The following is a 22200-nucleotide window of genomic DNA, read 5'->3' on the forward strand; positions in this document are numbered from 1 at the left end:
GCTGAAAACGGGTCACAGGAGTGCAAAACTAATTGCACCCCTGTGAGCCCAGCCAAACAAGCTCAGGCTGGACTTCTATTGGAATTTTTTTGGTGCTTTACATCAAACGATGTTGTTGTTGTTTAATGTAAAGCACCAAAAAAATCCCAATTTCCACGTTTGTTTCAATATATGGGATGTAGTGAGTACTGTCCCCTGGTCTGATTGAAAAAATAAATAAATTTGACTAAACTTGGCTTAAAGCCCCATTCAGATTTTATGTCATGTAAACAAGTGTACCCGCTTACGATTCTGAAATGGTGATTTACACGTTTCCATGTGCCATGCGTAGGGCAGCCCATTCACTTGAATGGGCTGCCCTATGTCCACTTTTTGCCCAAAAGAAGCTCCTGATCATTTTTGGGCGGCAATGTTAGCACGATTTTTAAACATGCGTTTTGCTGCAATATTCTGATGCACAAAATCGCACCAGAATCGCACCGCGCTTGGGCTGGCGATAAGAACAATGGCACCCAAAACTTGTGTTGCGCATTTTGCATCGATTTGGAATCACCCCTCCCCCTGCCAAGTGCCCCCATAGTAAGCTGCTTGCTATGGGGGCACTCGTGCTTGCTCACTCCTGAGTTAGCTCTGTGTGTCTGTTGACACACAGAGCTTGACTTGGCCCCTCCCCCCAACTCCCTCCTCACTGGTTGTGATTGTGGTTGTGATTGTGCCAATAAGCAGGGGGATGTCCTGACCTTGACTAAAGACCAGGGGAAGCTGGTGGGGTTTGTCTTCCTAGCAGCTCAACAGACATTGGCTAGAGCTTGGTGTCAGCCTTTTTTTATCGTTACCGAGGTCAAACGATACCGTCCAACTATATGAGATGGGAATGAGGGACACCTATTAGTAATAGTATGTAGGCTTAGGACACACCCCTTGCCACGCACCCTTAAAGGAGCATTATACCAAAAAAATGGATTAGTTATACCCACAAGTGATTATTTTTACCACTACTATTCCTTTATATTGGCTTTTGAAATGTACAAATGCAGCAATTTAGAAATTGGATGAAAGGTTTAGAACTGGGAAACACTTTTTGAAAGATAAAAAGTGCATTTTATATACAACTATATAGATCAGACCAAAATGAGGGACAAATGAGAAGGAAAAGGGGACAGAGGGACTTTTTCCCGAATCAGGGACAGTCCCTCGAAATCAGGGGCACTTGGGAGCTATGGGCTCAGGTAGGTATAAGGGGGGGGGGGGGGGAGGCTCATGGGTGCTGTATGCAGATCTTTTTTACTGTGAGGCTGGGTTCCCACCATTGCGAATTGGATGTGGGTTCCCTCGCATCCAATTCGCAATAGCAGGGGATTTTGACTGGCTCTCTATGGAGCAGGTTCACATATCTCTGCTGTGGCTCTAATGCGAATTTGCAAAGGAGTCCTGTGCATCTTTTGGTCAGTTTCAGGTCCGAATTCATTCAAAAATTCAGACACACCGGACCCCTGCTGGGATGGTGAGAACCCAGCCTAAAAGAGAAGTACAGCCAAAGCTGATTTGGCTGTACTTTTAATATGGATCACAGGAATGCAGTTCATTCTGCACTCCTGTGACCCGTTTTCAGCACACAGCAGGCTGAGGTACACTGTTGATTGATGTCATGGAGCCATACCAGCAGTGGCGTCGGAAGGGGGGGCTGGAGCCCTGAGTGGGCCCCCAAAAAGCCCCAGGTCTCGGGCATTCACAAATCTATTATTAGCCCCTGAGCCTGAGCTGGGACCAATCTGATTCGGAGCACAGCCAAGTGACATAGCGGGTTTTGCCCTCTGGAGCCTGCAGCGCCTATGATGGACTTCCCACTGGTCCAATGCCGGGACCGTGGGATGTGTGACATCCATCATAGGTGCTGCAGGCTCCAGAAGGCGAGAATTACAATGCGGCCACAGCGTCACTGTGAAGATGAGAAGATCCCTACTTGGCGCTCGGGCGGGAGGCTCTCCTCTCTTGTCCTCTCCTATCTCTGGCCATGTCAGGGCTGGGCACAGCCCTTCCTTCTCTGAGCTGGCTGCTCCGCTGTCGGCTAATTGCCAGCTCCTATCTTTCCACAGTGACTCACCTGTTGATGATCCTGCTCGTTAGTCCTGCATGCTTAAGCAGTCCAGTCCAGGTGATCTCTGCCTTCACCTTGGTCACATCTCTAGAGACGCTCACCTGTGTGCCTGGTAAAGACTTGCTTGGCTGACATTCCTTCTGGCTTCAGATCCTGCTTGCTGTTCTACTACGCTGTTCTCTGGCTCCCTGACGTTTTGGCTTGTCTGACTATCCATTTCAATTCCTGGACTCTGGCTATGTTTTGACTATTTTTACTCTGTTTACCTTTTTTACTATTATTAAACAAGTGTGATTTAACTGCACTTCTGTCTCAGTCTGATTCATGGTTTCTGACAGTCTCCTGGGATGGGCACGCCGGCACGGCACACTATAGCTGAGCTGCAGGAGGAGCCGGAGGTCACGGGCACCTGAAGTCTGATGTCATGTGTAATGGTCAGGTAGTTCAGTGCATGTCTGTGTGTGTAGTGGCCCATAAACACGATCTGACTTTTTCACAACAAACATGCAAATTAGCTGTTTTGGAGCAACATCCGACCGTGTGTACGCTGCATCGGCAAACTTTTTTGGTTTTCATCTGACTTTTGTTGGCTGTGCAAACGGACAAACTTTCTGGCAACAAAAGTCCGATGGAGCAAAGTCTGATCGTGTGTACAGAAAACAATCAGACTGTTGTACAAAGTACAAACACGCATGCTCAGAACCAGTGCAAAAGATCAGACAATACAGAAGTTGACCAAAGGTGGCGGTAAAGAGCAGAAAAACCATGTGATTTGGTGAAAGTTGGCTGAAAAAGTCCTGCCGTGTGTATGCAACACAAATTCTCGGCCGACGCTCTTTGTACAAAAATCCAAAGGAAAAGTTTGTACAAAGTCTGATCATGTGTATGAGGCTTTAGGTAGGTCAGTGTGGGTCTGGGTCAGTGTAATGGTCAGTGTATGTTGTCAGCTAGGTCAGTGTGGGACAGTGTAATGGTAAGTGTGCATCAGGTAGGTCCGTGTAATGGTCAGTGTGTGTCAGGTAGGCCAGTGTGGGTCAGGTAGGTCAATGTAATGGTCAGGTAGGTCAGTGTGTTTCAGGTAGGTCAGTGTAATGATAAGTGTGGATCAGTGTGTGTCAGGTAAGTCAGTGTATGATCAGAGTGGGTCAGTGTAATGGTCAGTGTGTGTCAAGTAGGTCAGTGTAATGTTCAGGTAGGTCAGTGTAATGTTTAGGTGGGTCTGGTAGGTCAGATTAATGGTCAGTGTGGGTCAGATAGGTCGGTTTTTAGTGGTCAGCATTGATAGGTGCTGGTAAACCAGGCAGCAACCAGCAGGTGAGCTTACGGCTTTAATTCACCCCAAAGGTGCTCTATTGGGTTGAGGTCAGGAATCTGTGCAGGACAATCAAGTTCCTCCATCCCAAACTTGCTCATCCATGTCTTTATAGATCTTGCTTTGTGCCCTGGAGTACAGTCATGTTGGACTAGGAAGAGGCCCTCCCCAAACTGTTCACACAAAGTTGGGAGCATGAAATTGTCCAAAATGTCTTGGTATGCTTGCGCCTAACCGGTTCCCCACCAGCGCACGCCGATGTACGTTGGCAGAATGGCATGGGCAGGCATATTGGCAAGGTCCATAAAGACATGGATGAGCGAGTTTGGGGTGGAGGGACTTGACTGACCTGCACAGTGTCCTGACCTCAACCCGACAGAACACCTTTGGGATGAATTAGAGAGGAGACTGCGAGCCAGGCCTTCTCGTCCAACATCAGTGCCTGACCTTCTGGAAGAATGATCAAACATTCCCATAGACACACTCCTAAACCTTGGGGACAGCCTTCCCAGAAGAGCTGAAGCTGTGATAGCTGCAAAGGGTGGGCCAACTCAATATTGAACCCTGCGGACTAAGACTGGGATGCCAATGATGCCAGTTGATGTGCTTGTAAAGGCAGGCGTCCCAATACTTCTGGTAATATGGTTTATTTCAGTCTACTGAAAGCAGTCACTTAATGCAGTTCAGTCATAACCCCAGTAGGGGCACTGCGAGTATAGACATTCCTATACAGAGAGTGATTGACAGTCATGTGGTTTTTCTTTTCAGCATGTCCCATTTTATAAGTTCCTGCAATGGTCAGATCACACCAACATGACAATCACAGATGTCCGCTTACTTTTGCTGCCTACATTATCTTATTATAGCGCCCATCTTCCTGTGACAGTACAAGTGTACTTGGCAAGCAACCAGCCCTAGAAGGGAATGCTCGTGTGCTGCCTAACAATGGTTACCAATCAGCTTCTAGCGTTCGTTTTCAAATATTCAGTGAACGTGCGGAAGCTACAGGCTGATTGGGTGGTGAGCTCCAGTGGCAGGAGGTAACCAAGCAGCATGTGAGCTCCAGTGGCAGGAGGTAACCAAGCAGCATGTGCACGGTCCGAAAGAGTGAGTCCCAAAGCGACCATCAACCTTGTATAGGGGGAGGGAGGTGGGAGGAGTCGGAGCGACTATCTGCCTTGTATGGGGCGGTGGGAGGAGTCGGCGACTATTAGACTTGTATAGGAGGAGGGAGATGGGAGGTGTCGAAAAGACCATCTGCCTTGTATGGGGAGGTGGGAGGAGTCGGAGCAACTATCAGACTTGTATAGGAGGAGGGGAGGTGGGAGGAGTCGGAGCGACCATCAGCCTTGTATAGGAGGAGGAGGGAGATGGGAGGAGTCAGACGGCTATCAGACTTGTATAGGAGGAGGGAGATGGGAAGAGTCGGGACGAACATCAGCCTTGTATCGGAGAAGGGAGATGGGAGGAGTCGGAGCGGCTATCAAACTTTCATAGGAGGAGCGACTCTCATTCTTGTATAGGAGAAGGCGGGAGATGGGAGGAGTCGAAGCGACCATCAGCTTTGTATAGGAGTAGGAGGGAGGTGGGAGGAGCCAGACGGGGAAGGGGCGGATAAGTGTCACTCGGCTCCTCCCATAATCTGAGCAAGAGGTGATCGGTGTGTAGAGTCTCACAACACAGAGGCTGAGAGCTGTCATAGTGTGGGCAAAGTACGAGGCGTGCTGGCAGAGTGTGATCGCTGCCTTTACCCACCTTCTATACTGTACACAGAGGACACCCGCCGGGATCTGAGCAGCCAACAAGTGTCAGTGCTGGCACCTCCCTGTCAGAGTGAATGGGAGAAAGGAAGGTGCTGGGACCTTTAAATCGATGCCTCCCAGGACTGTCCATGGGGTGTCGGTGTCCCTGGAGGATGCCCACTAATCTGCCCCCTTGTTAGGAGCAGCGCTGATCGCTGTGAAGTTAGTCGTGTAGAACTTGGTGCTGTTCCATGTGATCTCGTACCCCAGGAGCTGACACTCACTCTCACACATCGGCATCTCGCCCTATCCGATCATGGCCAAATGGTTGAACAAATACTTCAGCCTGGGGAACAACAACAACAACAAGACCAAGAGCCCCCCGCAACCCCCCAGACCGGACTACAAGAGGAACGGGGGTCCCGATCGCTCCTTCCACCATCACACGTCCCCCCTGCCCGGGCACTGCCGGGAGGAGAGCGATCTCATCAAAGCCTACCGGGCTCAGAAGGAGAGGGACTTCGAGGATCCCTACAGTGGCCCCGGCTCTTCTCTCCGCAAACTGCGGGCCATGTGCAGCGAGGAGCAGCAGGTGGAGGGGCGGAGGGCCAGTAATACTCTCTTCCAGGAGCCCTACCCTGGATCCAGCACCAATACCACCTCGTCATCGTCCTCATCATCCTCCTCCCCGCACCTCTACCGGAGCAACAGCGAGAGGAGGCCGCCTGGTGCCAAGCAAGCGCCCCCCGGGGGCTTCGTGGTCTCCCCCAAACACCGGCTCATCAAGATTGACAGCTGCGGCTGGGCTGACAGCGGGGGCGGCACCGCACACTCGGGGGGCACGGCGATCACCTGGAGCCCGGCTCTGGTCAGCACAGGGATGAGCAAGAACGACGAGAACACCAAGGACAAGAAGGATAAGGTAAGGCCATGGATCGCCGCCTTCCCTTCCCATGTCTGCCTGCAGCTGGCACATGGAGGGCACACAACCCGATCACACCACCTCCACTGGGCCTGTAATCCTCTCATTGTAACCATTGCAAGGCTCTGCTTCTACCTTATGTCATTCACACGCTCATTCATCCTTTGGGATATGCTAGTCCAGCATTGCTTAGGTTGTTATGGATAAATCATTAACCACACCAGCATTTATCAACCATAGGTTTCCTCCAGAGCAGCCTTACCTCTAGGTTTCCTCCAGGGCAGCCTTACCTCTAGGTTTCCTCCAGGGCAGCCTTACCTCTAGGTTTCCTCCAGAGCAGCCTTACCTCTAGGTTTCCTCCACGGCAGCCTTACCTCTAGGTTTCCTCCAGGGCAGCCTTACCTCTAGGTTTCCTCCACGGCAGCCTTACCTCTAGGTTTCCTCCACGGCAGCCTTACCTCTAGGTTTCCTCCAGAGCAGCCTTACCTCTAGGTTTCCTCCACGGCAGCCTTACCTCTAGGTTTCCTCCAGGGCAGCCTTACCTCTAGGTTTCCTCCACGGCAGCCTTACCTCTAGGTTTCCTCCAGGGCAGCCTTACCTCTAGGTTTCCTCCAGGGCAGCCTTACCTCTAGGTTTCCTCCAGAGCAGCCTTACCTCTAGGTTTCCTCCACGGCAGCCTTACCTCTAGGTTTCCTCCAGGGCAGCCTTACCTCTAGGTTTCCTCCACGGCAGCCTTACCTCTAGGTTTCCTCCACGGCAGCCTTACCTCTAGGTTTCCTCCAGAGCAGCCTTACCTCTAGGTTTCCTCCACGGCAGCCTTACCTCTAGGTTTCCTCCAGGGCAGCCTTACCTCTAGGTTTCCTCCACGGCAGCCTTACCTCTAGGTTTCCTCCAGGGCAGCCTTACCTCTAGGTTTCCTCCAGGGCAGCCTTACCTCTAGGTTTCCTCCAGGGCAGCCTTACCTCTAGGTTTCCTCCAGGGCAGCCTTACCTCTAGGTTTCCTCCACGGCAGCCTTACCTCTAGGTTTCCTCCAGAGCAGCCTTACCTCTAGGTTTCCTCCACGGCAGCCTTACCTCTAGGTTTCCTCCAGGGCAGCCTTACCTCTAGGTTTCCTCCACGGCAGCCTTACCTCTAGGTTTCCTCCAGGGCAGCCTTACCTCTAGGTTTCCTCCAGGGCAGCCTTACCTCTAGGTTTCCTCCAGGGCAGCCTTACCTCTAGGTTTCCTCCAGGGCAGCCTTACCTCTAGGTTTCCTCCAGAGCAGCCTTACCTCTAGGTTTCCTCCACGGCAGCCTTACCTCTAGGTTTCCTCCAGGGCAGCCTTACCTCTAGGTTTCCTCCAGGGCAGCCTTACCTCTAGGTTTCCTCCACGGCAGCCTTACCTCTAGGTTTCCTCCACGGCAGCCTTACCTCTAGGTTTCCTCCAGGGCAGCCTTACCTCTAGGTTTCCTCCAGGGCAGCCTTACCTCTAGGTTTCCTCCACGGCAGCCTTACCTCTAGGTTTCCTCCAGGGCAGCCTTACCTCTAGGTTTCCTCCACGGCAGCCTTACCTCTAGGTTTCCTCCAGGGCAGCCTTACCTCTAGGTTTCCTCCAGGGCAGCCTTACCTCTAGGTTTCCTCCAGGGCAGCCTTACCTCTAGGTTTCCTCCAGAGCAGCCTTACCTCTAGGTTTCCTCCACGGCAGCCTTGCCTCTAGGTTTCCTCCACGGCAGCCTTGCCTCTAGGTTTCCTCCACGGCAGCCTTACCTCTAGGTTTCCTCCACGGCAGCCTTACCTCTAGGTTTCCTCCACGGCAGCCTTACCTCTAGGTTTCCTCCACGGCAGCCTTACCTCTAGGTTTCCTCCACGGCAGCCTTGCCCCTAGGTTTCCTCCAGGGCAGCCTTGCCCCTAGGTTTCCTCCAGGGCAGCCTTGCCTCTAGGTTTCCTCCACGGCAGCCTTGCCCCTAGGTTTCCTCCACGGCAGCCTTGCCCCTAGGTTTCCTCCAGGGCAGCCTTGCCCCTAGGTTTCCTCCAGGGCAGCCTTGCCCCTAGGTTTCCTCCACGGCAGCCTTGCCCCTAGGTTTCCTCCAGGGCAGCCTTGCCCCTAGGTTTCCTCCAGGGCAGCCTTGCCCCTAGGTTTCCTCCAGGGCAGCCTTGCCCCTAGGTTTCCTCCAGGGCAGCCTTGCCCCTAGGTTTCCTCCAGGGCAGCCTTGCCCCTAGGTTTCCTCCAGGGCAGCCTTGCCCCTAGGTTTCCTCCAGGGCAGCCTTGCCCCTAGGTTTCCTCCAGGGCAGCCTTGCCCCTAGGTTTCCTCCAGGGCAGCCTTGCCTCTAGGTTTCCTCCAGGGCTGCCTTGCCCCTAGGTTTCCTCCAGGGCAGCCTTACTCGCCCGCAGGGTTCGTCCAGAGGTTCCTTGAACTATATTTCTTAATGACCAGCTATGTGAAGACACCTTTCTTCAGCTGACCATTTGTGAAGGCCCCTTTTGCCCAGTAGGTTTTTTTTCTTCTTCTGATAACAAATGTAAGGAACATATAACCACAATGACCAGCAATATAAATAAACCATTCTTTAAATGATCGCTATCGAAGCATCCCTTTTCCCAATAACCACCAATATTAGTCCCCTCCTCCCCCCCCCGTCTGACCACAAATGTAAGGTACAGATTTCCCAATGACTGCCAGTTTAATGACACCCTTGTTCAACTGACCATCAGTAAACAAGCCCTTTTCCTAATGACTATCCATGCAAGGGAGTTTTTCCTATTACATAACACCAACGTAAGGGTTATAGTTCCCAATAGCCACCAATTTTTAAAGAGACCCCTTTTCAACTGACAACTAGTAAAGAGTTCCTTTTCCCAATGACCACCTATGTGTATGGAGTTTTTCTCCTTCCGACCACTAATGTAAGGGGCATATTTCCCAATAACCACTAATGTGAGTTTTTTTTTCCCTCCTACTGACCACAGATTTAGTGGCATATTTTCCAATGACCAACAGTTAATGGTAACTTTCTACAACTTATGACTTGTTAAGTCCTTTTTCTAATGACCACCAAAGTAAAGCGACCCTTCTTCAAATGAACACTAGTGGAGGGCTCATTTCCCAATGACTACCAATGTGAAGGGTGTTTTTTGCTTTCTAACCACAAATGTAAGGGGCATATTTCCCAATGAGTGCCAAATTAATGGGAATCTTCAACTGACAACCAGTGAAGAAGCCTATTTCCTAATGACCACCAATGTGAGGGTGTTTTTCTCCTACTGAACAACAATGTAAGGGGCATATTTCCAAATAATCGCCAGTGTAATGGGATCCTTCTTAAAGGAACGACCAATAAAAATGCTTATTTCCCAACGAATGACCCGGTGTGACATGGTTTTTCTTCCACTGACCTCAAACCTAAGGGGGTCCTTCTCCATTGACCATCAATGTAAGGGGCATATATCCAATGATCAGTGTAATGGAATCCTTCAGTGGACCACCAGGGAAAAATCCCTTTTTCCAATGATTTCCAATATGAGAGTGCTTTTTTTTTATTTTATTTTTTCTCATTGACCACAAATCTAAGTGGATTCTTTTCCACTGACCACCAGGGTAAGGGGTATATTTCCAAAGGATCACCAGTGTAATGGGGCACTTTTCCAACAACCATCATTGCAGTGGGACATTTCTCCACTGACCACCAAAGTGAGGAACACTACAATTTTTTCATTTTCTATTCTGGGTATTATTATTATTATTATTAACACATCCATATGAGATCATTATTATTACTGAAAATTATTTGGCTGTATAGCACAGTCCTAGGTGTTGAATGCATTAAGAATGATTTATTATATCCCGCCTTACTGTTCACGCTAATGTACAGTGAGCTACAGCAATTATTAGCAGAGGTTCCCTGAGACATGAGAGGTGTTTTTTTTTTTTTTGTCTGCCCCCCCCCCCCCCCCCCCAAGGGTTTCTTGGTGTTAAAAGGTTGGGAAAGGCTGGTCCAGACAATGCCTACAGTGTTGCATCCTCTTCTCTGTGCTGTAAAATCCCTTTTTATTGTATTGGATATACACTAGGATAGAGATAGCTGAGCAGTGTTGTGTAATAGAGGAAATGCTATATGAGTGTGACCTTTGCTGCTGGCATTGCTTCTGACACTGTGTTGGATATCCTGGTTTCCCAGCATAGAACTGGTTAAAGGTCCCTTTTTATCTTTCTTGTCCAACTGTGCAGTGAACCATGACCTTGTCTTCTGAGTACAAACAGGTGGTTTTGGCTCCCGTACATCTGTCACTTGCAGTTTTAGTTCCCAACTTTGCATGTCATTTTCTCATGAAAACCATAGTCATTTCACAAACTGACCTTTTGGATATTTCCAAAATAATCATTACGTTCTTTACGTAATGCAGCTCATTCCTGCTTGCATTTTACATTCATTGTTTATCATTTTAAGGAGAGCCATTCAAGAGGGCTGTTTAATGGCAGTCATGAGCACCCAAGTTAAGGGTTCAATGCCATGGACCTCAGTCTTGAATGTTGGGTTGTGTTTTATTCAATCTCTAGACCAGTCATTCTCAACCAGGGTTCCTCCAAAGGTTGCTAGGGGTTTCTCCAGCATTGGCAATTTCCACATCTCAGATAAGTTCCCACTGACACCATTGATCTTTTTAGCTATCTGTAAGGAGGTAATTCTTCCCAATGACCACAAGTGTAAGGACCATTCTTCCCACTGACCATCACACTAGTGTATCATGGGTTGTAGATCTCTAATTTTTAGAAGGGGTTCCCCCGAGACCGGAGAACTATTTCAAGGGTTCCTCTGTGTTGAAAAGGTTGAGAGAGGCTGTTCTAGGACCAAAGGTTCTCAAGCACAGATCTTACAAAGGTTGCTTGGGGGTTCCTTGAGCAAATAACAACTTCTGCTTCTTCAACAAGTAACTACTGAAGCCGATGATCTTTTTCGCTTTCTGTAAGGCGTGATTATTTCCAATGACCTCCCCACTGTAATGCTGGCCATACACTATACGAAAAATTGCCCGAACCCATTTTCAAAAAATGAACATTCGGCCATGAGAGCAAACAATGGTGCCATTATATAATGACTGATAAATCATTCAGTGGACATAAATGAATACATTTTTTTTTTTTTTTTTTACATATACCTAGTACAAATAGTTTGGATGGGAAGTACATTAACCTTTCAATTTATCATTCGTTCGGCAGAACATTTCCAAATTTGTCCTTTGTTTTTTCGGCTCAAAAACGTCCCAATGATTTTCGATTTTGTGCCAATTAACTGGCCGAAGGGCTGAATTTCGGTCGATTGTTCGTATAGTGTATGGTCAGCTTAACAGTGAGCTGTAATTATTGGCAGGGATTCCCTGAAAGTCAAATTTTTTTTTTTTTTTTTTTTTTTTCAAAAGTTCCTCTACGTTTTAAAGAGATTAAGAAAGGCTGATCTAAAGAGTTGTCCAAATAAAAAAATGAGTTTGTTGTTTTTAACTTTAAGCTGCTGTGGAGCAATATGGTTGATTTACTAAAACTAGAAAGGGGGATATCTGGTGCCGCTGTGCATGGTAACCAATCAGCTTCTAACTCCAGCTTGTTCAATTTGAGCTTTGACAAACAATCTGGAAGCTGATTGGTTTCTGTGAAGAGCTGCACCAGATTTAACACTCTTCAGTTTTTTTTACTAAATCAACCCCACATTTGTGCACTGTGGTTATTTGCACAAAATCTTAAACATTTTATAATGCAAGTAGGTTCGCTCCTGTGCCATTCATTATCCTTAGTATGATTTTAGTGTGTCCAACAGCCTATTTAAAGCGGAGGTCCACCCTAAAGTGGACCTTCCGCTCATCGGAACCCTCCCCCCCTCCAGCGCCACAATTGGCACCTTTCAGGGGGGAGGGGGGTACAGATACCTGTACAGTACAGGTATCTGCACCCACTTCCGGGATAGCTCTCTGTGGAAAGGGGCGTATATTACGCCCCTTTCCGCAAGTCCCGCCCCTTTCCGCAAGTGCCCCGCTGCCTGCTGGGAAAACACACAGATCCCAGAGGCAGCGGGGACCGTCCTTATTGCGCAGCGCGGCTCGCGCATGCGCAGTAGGGAACCGGGAAATGAAGCCGAAAGGCTCCATTTCCTGATTCCCATACCCAAGATGGCGGTGGCAGCACCCGAGAAACAATCTACAGATCGGCTTCGGGTGCCGACATCGCGGGCGCGCTGGACAGGTAAGTGTCACTATTTTAAAAGTCAGCAGCTGCAGTATTTGTAGCTGCTGGCTTTTAAAAAAAAATAAAAACGCGGAGTCCCGGCGGACTCCCGCTTTAAATCAGGGATCTCCAAACTACGGCCCTCCAGCTGTTGCAGAACTACACATCCCATGAGGCATTGTAAAACTCTGACATTCACAGACGTGACTAGCCATGATGGGGATTGTAGTTCCTGAACAACTGGAGGGCCGTAGTTTGGAGACCCATGATTTAAATGAATTGCTTGTGCATTTGTGCATAGATTTTTTTATTTTTTTTATTTTGTTTACCCTGCAGCTATGGGTTACCAGAAAGAAAATCGCTATAGCCGCTTGCAATGATTGCATGAAAAACCAAGACAGCTTGGTTGTACTCAAGTTATATAGATCGACTTTGGTACAATCAGCCTGCCCATACATGGTTCGACTCTTGGCCAGTTCTTGCTGAACCAGCTGAGATTTGAGCTGTCTATGGTGCTTTGCCTTGTATTTGGCCATGCAAACAATTATAGCCTACTTCTCTAGGCTGGTTACTATTACTGAATTATCTTTATTGTTGCATTCCTAATTTTCCATAAACAGTAATTTTATTGGGTCTCTTTGGGGCCTTCTGAATTTACACCTAGCTATTTCCCTTCGAGAAGTGCGGTACTGCCAGTTTGGTGTAACTGTAGCATTATGTGGCTGATGGCTATTACAGCAACAAATGGTGCACATAGCATTTCACCCCTATTAACCTTTGGGAAGAATGGAAGGCCTGCTGGAATCAAGTCGTAACATAAAGAATGGCTTTTAAGCCTGACGGTATGTCGTTCTTGTGTTACGGTAAAATATTAGCAACCAATGGGCTGATCCATTAATAAAGGTTTCAGCAATTTGTCAAATGTGACAGGTGGGAATAGAGTCGCTGCAGAGAGTCAGGGGAATTAAGGGCAACTCGAAAAGCTATTAGTCCCATTTTATTGCATTGTTTGTTTTCTTTTATACCCCAGGGGGGACTCATTGTAGTATGAACTATGGACATGGCCTGGTGTCACTGAGTTTTGATCATGACAGCCTTTCTGTTCTCTGTATTCCTTATTTATAGTTCTAGGGTATGATCCACTAGCATTAGCCTCATAATCCCTACTACAAACATCAAATCTCTAATTGCCTTCTGTAATGGGAATGTGTTGGTCATAGCAACCTGTCCAATTCTGCCTCTCATTTTTTATTTTTTTTTGACTGATGTCAGATGGATGACCCTGCCGCTGGCAATCTACTGAAATCTCCTGCCTTTTGTCTCTATTGGCAGAATCGCCCATCTAACATCAGCTTAAAGCGGAACTAAACCCATCAATTTAACAGTTTCAAAAAACAGTTACATTCCTGGCATGCCAGGATTACTAACTGTCACACTTGCTTGTGCTTTCAACCCAACTGTCAAACCATCAAAAATTCTTGATGGGGTTGAGGATTTTTTGACCACAGTGACAACATTTTGAAGCAGTAGGATGCAAAATTATTTATTGAACAAATTAAATTCTAACTGTGAATGTGGTTTTCATTTGGGGAAAAAAAAAAAAACCCAACATATGTTATAATGTACATGTTCTAGACACAAGAGAAATCAGTTTAATACATCTGGGATTCCTTTCAAGTAGCAGGTCTGGATGAAATTTTAAGGGCTTTCAAACTAAATTAGTTGACTCAAAGATGGCAAGATTGATTTCTCTGGCAAACCGTTTTTTTCCCTTATGACCGTTATAACAAAACTCTACAACTATATGGGTAGCTTTGGCTAGAGAAATGACAGTTGATATCTGGTTGAACATGAAAACCTTCTTTCATACACTTGACACTTGATTCTTGATGCACACATGCAGATGTCTAACTGATGTGAGTTGTCTTACAGCAGAACTAAACCCATCAATTTACATATTTTTTTTTTTTTTTTTACTTTTTAAGACTCCTTTTAACCTATAACAAACATTTGGATTTTTTTTTTTTATACTTGCCCTAAACGCCCTGTTGCTATGTAGGCCTCGTAATCTGCCACTTCCTGATCTGCGGAGCTACTTGAGACTTCCTCCCTCACCTATGCTCCTAGGATATGATGACACATCATTTCCCAGGAGTCTGTGGGCAGTACAGTACTATGGCTGCCGTTGAATCGCGCATGCGCGAGATCAAGAGGTGCATGCTGGTTACCTAGCATGCACCTCTCCCAAGCTATTCCAGGAAGCGATCTCGATTGGGCTTCACATGCCTACATTCAGGATGGAAACGGCCACAAATGGAGGCATAAAAGATAACCCAGGAAATTTATATTTTTTACAAGCGATCTTGATCATTGTATAGTCTTTTTGAAATTTCATTAGCAATAATGCTAGTATCCCAAAAAAAAAACGGAGTTCCTCCTGGGGAAAAAAAAAATATTGAACGTCAGCAGCTACAAATACTGCAGCTGCTGAATTTTTTAATATAAGGATACTTGTCTGTGCAGGGAGCCCGCAATGTCCTCACCCGAAGCCAACCCGTCCCTCAGCTCTGGGTGCAGGCGCCGACATCCTTACTAAGGAAAAGAGGAAGCAAAGCCTTTTGCGGCTTCACAGCCTGTTTCCTACTGTGCAATTAGTAAGTTGAATGGACCCTGCTGTCTTCTGGGACCTGTGTCTGTCCCAGAAGACAGCGGGGGGAGGAGGGGCCGGGAGTGGCAACAGATACCTGGATTTGACAGGCATCTGCTCCACCCTTCCCCCTGAAAGGTGGCAAATGTGGCATCGGGGGGGGGGGGAATTAGATCAGTGGAAGTTCAATTTCTGGGTGGAACTCCGCTTTAACAGTTTCAAAAAATAGTTACACTTCTGGCATTCTGGGAATGCTAATGCTCCATACACACAATCTGAATTTCCGTTGGAAAAATCTTGGATGTTTTTTGGCTTGCATACACACGGTCACACAAGTTTTCGGAACTTTCGACCAAGAATGCGATGACGTACAACACTACGACGAGCCAATAAAATTAAGTTCAGTGCTTCCGAGCATGCGTGTTTTTATTTTATTTTTTTTATTTTTTTTGCGCGTCCGAATTGCATGCAGTTGCATTTTCCGATAGGAACTTTTTCCGACCGAAAAATGGAGAACCTGCTCTCTATCTTTTTGCTGGTGGGAATTCCGCCAGCAAAAGTCTGATAGAACATACACACGGTCGGGATTTACGACCAAACGCTCTCATCTGACGTTTGCTGGCAGAATTTCCGATTGTGTGTATGGGGCATTACTGTCATATTTGCATGTACTGTCAACCTGACTGTCAAACCATTAAATAACTTATCACATGGGCAGCATCATGGAAGTTGCAGGTCAGAGGCCAAGATGACAGCTTCCTTGGATGAAACGTATTGGAGGGTTTAGTTCCAATTTAATGGAGACAGATCCGTATTTTTTAGTTTAATATAATTGCAGATCTTTAAACCCAAACCAAAAACCCAATACTCTCCTGTTCATTTTGTTTTTTAGGATGGGTTTCCGATTAAGCTTTTCACTGATAATAAAATGACTCCAGAAACATCTGTAAGGCCTCTTACACATGACCGATCCGTTCAGGTCCACTTGTCAGTTTTTTAGGAGCATCAGATGTCAGTGGTGACATGTCCGCTGACATCCGACCCACTCCGATCCGAAAAAGTGTGACGGAGGAAAAATTGACTTTTTCCATCCGTCATCGGATCGGGTGACGACGGACTCTGCGGTCCGTCGTCATCCGTTCTCCCATAGGGGAAAGCGGCGATCTGACAGGTCTGTCCCTGCACAGTGTGCAGAGACGGACCTGTCATCTTTACGCTCAGCGGGGATCGACAGAGCGATCCCCTGCTGAGCAAGCGGATGTCCACGGGTCGGATTATCACTGATCCGTCCCGTGTGAAAGAGCCCTAATACAGTTGCATTGATTTAGTATTGTCATGTTTTGTGACCCGATTGCTAAACTGTGAATTTTACACACACACACACACACACACACACACACACACACACACACACACACACACACACACACGCCTGGCCAAGAAAGAAGTTTGGGGTCTGCTATTGCTTTCTAAACCATACTTGTTCTCTAGCATCAATACTTGAGTACCAGACCAGGAACAAGTACCATATGCCATAAGAGCACTTTAACACTGAGGTGCTCTTCAAGCGCTTTGGCACTTAAAAAAGCACCTGAGAAGCTCACAGAAATCTATTTCCATTAAAATCAAAGAATGCTTTCACACTGGGGCGGTACGCTGGCGGGGAGGTGAAATAACATCTTTGGAGTGCTAAAAAAAAGCGCCTCAAAAACACCCCTCTCCATTGAAATGAGTAGGAAGAGCCTGAAAAGTGCCTCAAAATGGTTCTTGAAGCGCACCACTAACGCCTGAAAAGCGCAGTAAAATCGCTCAGCATTTTTTGGGCAGTTTTCAAGTACCTCAGTGTGGAAGGGCTCTTAATAAACCAGGAAAGTGTCCAAAGTTCCTATCCTTTAATCTTGTTCCAGGTTAGTGACTTGGGAAGCATTGAAGCCACTGCATTACCATGACAGTTGGGTAACTTACTTCATTTTCAGGCAGAGGGGTCAGTAGTAGCAGCCTCTATTTTTCTTTTATGACAGTCTTCCTTTAACTAGTTAGCTTGCACAGTACAGATGATGGTATGATTATCAGCAAGACATTTTTCTATCCTGATGGATACAATCTGCATGTAACATTTGACTGGCTTGACACATTGCAACAAAACTATTGAACCAGTAAACAATCTTAGTTCGAGGAACACTGTACCAAGCATATATGGAGTCTGCCATCTGCCCAGTAATTCTAGAGAAATGCTAGTTGCTTGGCTGTCATTCTGCTTTAAATACTACAGTACTTTTGGAGCCACAGATCCAGAACACATTTTCAGAAGTGCAATAAAGCTTACTGCAATATCTGTTGCTTCTGGTAATGCTTACATAATCTAGTTTGATTAGTTCTCATACCACGTTTTTGTAGTTTGGTTTTACGTGTGTGTAAAGTATAATGGCTCTCGCACACAGGTATAGATTTGGTGTTTGGCTGTACAGAATAAAATGTATTGTTGTGGCACCCAGGATCTACCACTGTGATGTGTAATGAGATGTATTATAGAAAATACCATGTGTGCCTATATGCGCAAACCACTGGCACGCAAGTTCACATGTGCTTGCATATGGGCAAATGCAGATATCCCAACCTGCAAAAACTCATTTCAGGGAGGTGGGCCTGCCACCCCACCAATTTAACACAACTAGAGGATGATCAAATGAAATGGAATCAATATACAGAGGTTTACTTCTGAGAGATCTTAAAGGAACACTCTAACCACCATGACTATTTCAGTGATTTGAAGAGGTAATGGTGGTAAGAGTCAGTCTGTGCTGTGTTTCTGCTTGAAACAGGTGGGGGGGGGGGGGGCTGAGAGATAGACCCCTAGCCCTGTCCCTATCCACAGCCACGCCTCTGCTCCCCCTCCCCATCCCAGTCTGTATATGCAGGTAGGTCTGTGTCAGTGTATGATGCAGGAGGGCACATGGGTAGGGTAAGTGGGCACAGTACAGGGGGGGTACAGTACAAGGGGAGCAGGAGGTCACAGTACAGGGGGGTAAGTGGGCACAGCACAAGGAGCAGGAGGGCACAGCAAAGGGAAGGGTAAGTGGGCACAGTACAGGGGGGAGCAGGAGGGCAGAAGGAAAGAAGGATGCCCTTTACATCAGAGTACTCAGAGGCAGGAGGGACTGCATGGATGGATGGATCAGGCTGTAGGGCTTGCTGGGCTTCATACTTTCAGCCCACATTCCCTTCTGGAAGGCAGAACACTGTCAGGGAGCGTGGGCGGGGCAGACACAGGAGGAGAGGATGGAAGGGATGTGCAAGCAGCAGGGGAAAGGGAAGTGTCAACGCTACCTCTGCAGAGCGGCTCTCCCTGGATCTTCCCTGCAGCCAGGATATCGCGTGTCACTTGCAGGTGTCAGGGAGATGCGGGAGACTCCTGCACCTCGCAGGAGATTTGGGATCTCTGCAAATATATACTAGGCAGGATACAGTGGAAATCCAAACTGGACTTGTTTTGGCGGGTTTCGTCATATAGGACATTGTCAATGGGCCGTCATGTCAGCGTTGCTTATGACAAAATGCGTCTGCAGGAGGGCACGTGTTCACGTCACCAGGCTGTCTGTACTAGGAGGACGGGCGCCTGTTGCGAGCCGGGCAGCTCTGTTTCAACCTATGCAAATTTTTAATCTACAAAATGCAAGGTCCTCTCTTAATTTTCTGATATGTTGAAAGCATACTTGTTAAATGTTATACTTGGCTTATCCCTGTCTTCTGACTGTCACACCTGTGGGAAAATAAATATATATATATATATATATAATATATTTATTAGTGTGTGTATGTGTGTGTGTGTGTATATATATATATATATATATATATATATATATATATATATATATATATATATATATATATATATATAATATAAAATTTATTTAACACATGGTGCAACACATTCGCAAAGGTGTGAGGCCTGCTAATCTATGAGCTTCAGAAGTCAAGTCAAAGAGCACTAAGAAATCTATAGCAAAATATGGTATGGTTAACCATATGTAAAGTCAATATAAAATCTGAAAGCATCATGGAATTTTGGCTTAAATCCACATCTTTGTAAATTGTATATCCAGAGACAGTACAGTGTGCTATTCCTGACCTGGCTTAGGTGTTCTTTAAATAAATACATAACTATCAGCCAGATTCTAAAACTTGTATGTGAATTTAACAGATGGTTTAACTTTTAGAAAAACACATCCATTTTATTTTTTTGTCACATATGACCTGCAGGGTTTGCACGGCAGATTAACACTCTCTCTGGTTTGGCAATATTTCACCCATTAAAAACTGACCTTCCCTCCTCTTCCAAAACTGCCAAAGCTATCTTCAAGCGGTTAGGCAAACAAGCACACGCACTTCTATATGGCAATGCCCCTGATTCTGCACTTCCTTTAAAAAAATGAATGTCTTTGGCAGCCAGTTTCTTCTTCCTGGTTACCTAGACTGGCCTTGATGACATTACGGCACAAGGCCCAATGTGACTTTTTATTCTTCAGTAGGTGGGCCGCTATGATCTAGATGGGCTTGTTATTGAAAAATTACAAGCTGTGCCAGATCTCATATGCCACATGTGCAAGATTTAGCTTGAAGGAACTGGTGAGGTAAGATTCCCAGGGGGCATCTGTGAGGCTGGGGCTACCAGTGCAAGTCACCATAGTTACATAGTAGGTGAGGTTGAAAAAAGACGCAAGTCCAACCTATGTGTGTGATTATATGTCAGTATTACATTGTATATCCCTGTATGTTGTGGTCGTTCAGGTGCTTATCTAATAGTTTCTTGAAACTATCGATGCTCCTCGCTGAGACCACCGCCTGCGGAAGGGAATTCCACATCCTTGCCGCTCTTACAGTAAAGAACCCTCTACGTAGTTTAAGGTTAAACATCTTTTTCTTCTAATTTTAATTAGTGGCCACGAGTCTTGTTAAATTCCCTGTTGCGAAAAAGTTTTATCCCTGTTGTGGAGTCCCCAGTATGGTATTTGTATATTTAAATCATATCCCTCTCAAGCGTCTCTTCTCCAGAGAGAATAAGTTCAGTGCTCGCAACCTTTCCTCATAACCAATATCCTCCAGACCCTTTATTAGCTTTGTTGTCTTTCTTTGTACTCGCTCCATTTCCAGTACATCCTTCCTGAGGACTGGTGCCCAGAACTGGACGGCATACTCTAGGTGCGGCCGGACCAGAGTTTTGTAGAGCGGGGGAATTATCGTTTTATCTCTGGAATTTATCCCCTTTTTAATGCATGCCAATATTCTGTTTGCTTTGTTAGCAGCATCTTGGTATTGCATGCCATTGCTGAGCCTATCATCTACTAGGACCCCCAGGTCCTTTTCCACCCATTGCCCACTGCAAACCAGGAAGTGGGAACAAAGTAACGTCAAAAATATTTAATGTTAATAAAAAAAAAAAACTATAAAATGATTTGATAATCAGGATGCAGAGCTGCATTATACAGGTTTTTAGATTTTTGGGGGAAATGTCCTCTTTAACCACTGAATGTTTGTTTGTTTTCCACAGCATGTCCTGCTTTCAATTTTGTGTTACAAACTCCTGAGTGTGCTTTCTTTTCCCTAGTATTTACCTGAGATAAGAGGCTTGCTGATAAAAAAAAAAAAAATAGTGACTCAGCAGAGATAGAGGTGGCTTTGGGCTGTCATTGCGGGAGACACGTAGTTTGTATTTGTCCCTCCAGTTTGAAGTCAAACGGTCTTCAAATTGATTTGCATTTTTGAACAACCAAAATGCATGAAGATTATATATCTTCCCATCCCCCCCATCCCCAAGCCTGTGACAGCATGACAGCATGCAGAGGTTCTTTTCCCCTGCAGTAGCTGTCATTTTTAAAAATTCAGGGCTTTGCCCACACAGCTTTGTCCTTCATTCAGAGATCTATTGGGCTACTTTCGCACTGAGGCGGCAGTGGTAAAGTGTCGCTAGTTTTAGCGGCGCTTTACTGCTGTTTAAGCGGTGCTTTTAACCCCCTTTAGAAGGGGTTAAAAGCACCCAAAAAGTACCGCTTTGGCAGGGCTGCCCATTGATTTTAATGGGCAGGGCAGTGCAGGAGCGGTGTATGCACTGCTCCTGCACTGCCCCAAAGATGCTCCTTGCAGGACTTTTATTTTTTTATTTATTTTTTTTCCGTCCTGCAAGCGCACCGTCCCAGTGTGACAGCACTCAGGCTTTCACATTGGGGCTGCAGTTTTCAAGTGCTTTACAGGCGCTATTTTTAGTGCTAAAACGCCCCAGTGTAAAAGGGGTCTAAATGAATAAACTACAAGTCCTGAAATGTGTTGGGGGACTTTCTGTATTAGCTGTTTGCCTCTAGTCTATATGAATAAATATTGGAACTCGACTATTAGCATGACTATTTTACACATAGGGTTCAAAATCTGGGGCAGCTCTACATAGAAACCAATCAACTTTCAGATTTAACTGTCAAACCTTAAGCCTCGTACACATGTTCCGATTATCGTATGACATATCATTTTATATTTTGTTGCATAAAACGAATATCGAATACAACAGTGCAAAATGTGCGCTATGAAAAGTACGATTTTTGATGTACGATTCTGGAAAAACCTTCCGGTGTGCGTAGCTACTTATCTGAAATGATGTAAAATACGCGTGACCCCTGTGTCCTTCTGGTTTATTTTTGTGTTTCCGATCATGGGTGGTGTTCATCTATTGATTTTTAGCGGACGCATACTGTACTGATTAAACGGTTGTTGTACGATGGGCTGTTGTCCGAGCAAAGTTTTTGTGTTTGTCCCTTCGGGTTTTGTTGGACGGACTGTTGTGATCGTCTGTTGAAAGCTGTGTAGTAACGATCAGATGATCGATCGATCCAAAAGCGATTTATTTTTATTTATTTTTTGTTTTTTTTCTCCATCATCCTATAATCAGAACGTGTGTAAAAGGCATCAGTTGAATAAGCTAATCAGCTACCATGCACAGCTGCACCAGATTCTGAGTGCTCCAGGTTTTAGTAAGTCTCCCCCATAGGCTTACATGGAGGTCCTTTTTTACAGGCTTGAATAATTTTTATATTAATTTTAAAAAAAAAATTTTATTCTTTCCCTACTTACTGTGTTTTTAGAATTTTTTTTCTACACTCAAAGCTAATTCATGGTTTTCTGTTTGCAGGAATTCTATGAATATTTTGTGTAGCTACCAGGTTGTGTGTTTTTACACCCTGTGATTGGATCGCTTTACGATGTATCTGTGTAACATTGTGCTGAACTGGTTAAACGTAGAGG

General features: G+C 46.0%; 1 protein-coding gene across 2 annotated transcripts in view; it reads left to right on the forward strand.

Moving 5' to 3' along the window:
- Window positions 1–5025: 5025 nt before the first annotated feature.
- The window catches only part of SHB (SH2 domain containing adaptor protein B), a 295008-nt gene continuing 277833 nt past the window's right edge, over window positions 5026–22200 (forward strand). The window contains exon 1 of one of the 2 annotated variants that reach the window (XM_077475281.1): window positions 5026–6074. In XM_077475281.1, coding sequence (XP_077331407.1) covers window positions 5469–6074 — 606 coding nt within the window. In that variant the 5' untranslated portion in view covers window positions 5026–5468. The remainder of the gene's footprint in view (window positions 6075–22200) is intronic. The other variant, XM_077475280.1, reaches the window with a different exon arrangement.

Source organism: Lithobates pipiens, unplaced genomic scaffold (genome assembly GCF_037356315.1).
Source record: "Lithobates pipiens isolate NorthernLeopardFrog02 unplaced genomic scaffold, aLitPip1_a1.2 Scaffold_13, whole genome shotgun sequence".
NCBI classification, from domain to species: Eukaryota; Metazoa; Chordata; class Amphibia; order Anura; family Ranidae; genus Lithobates; species Lithobates pipiens.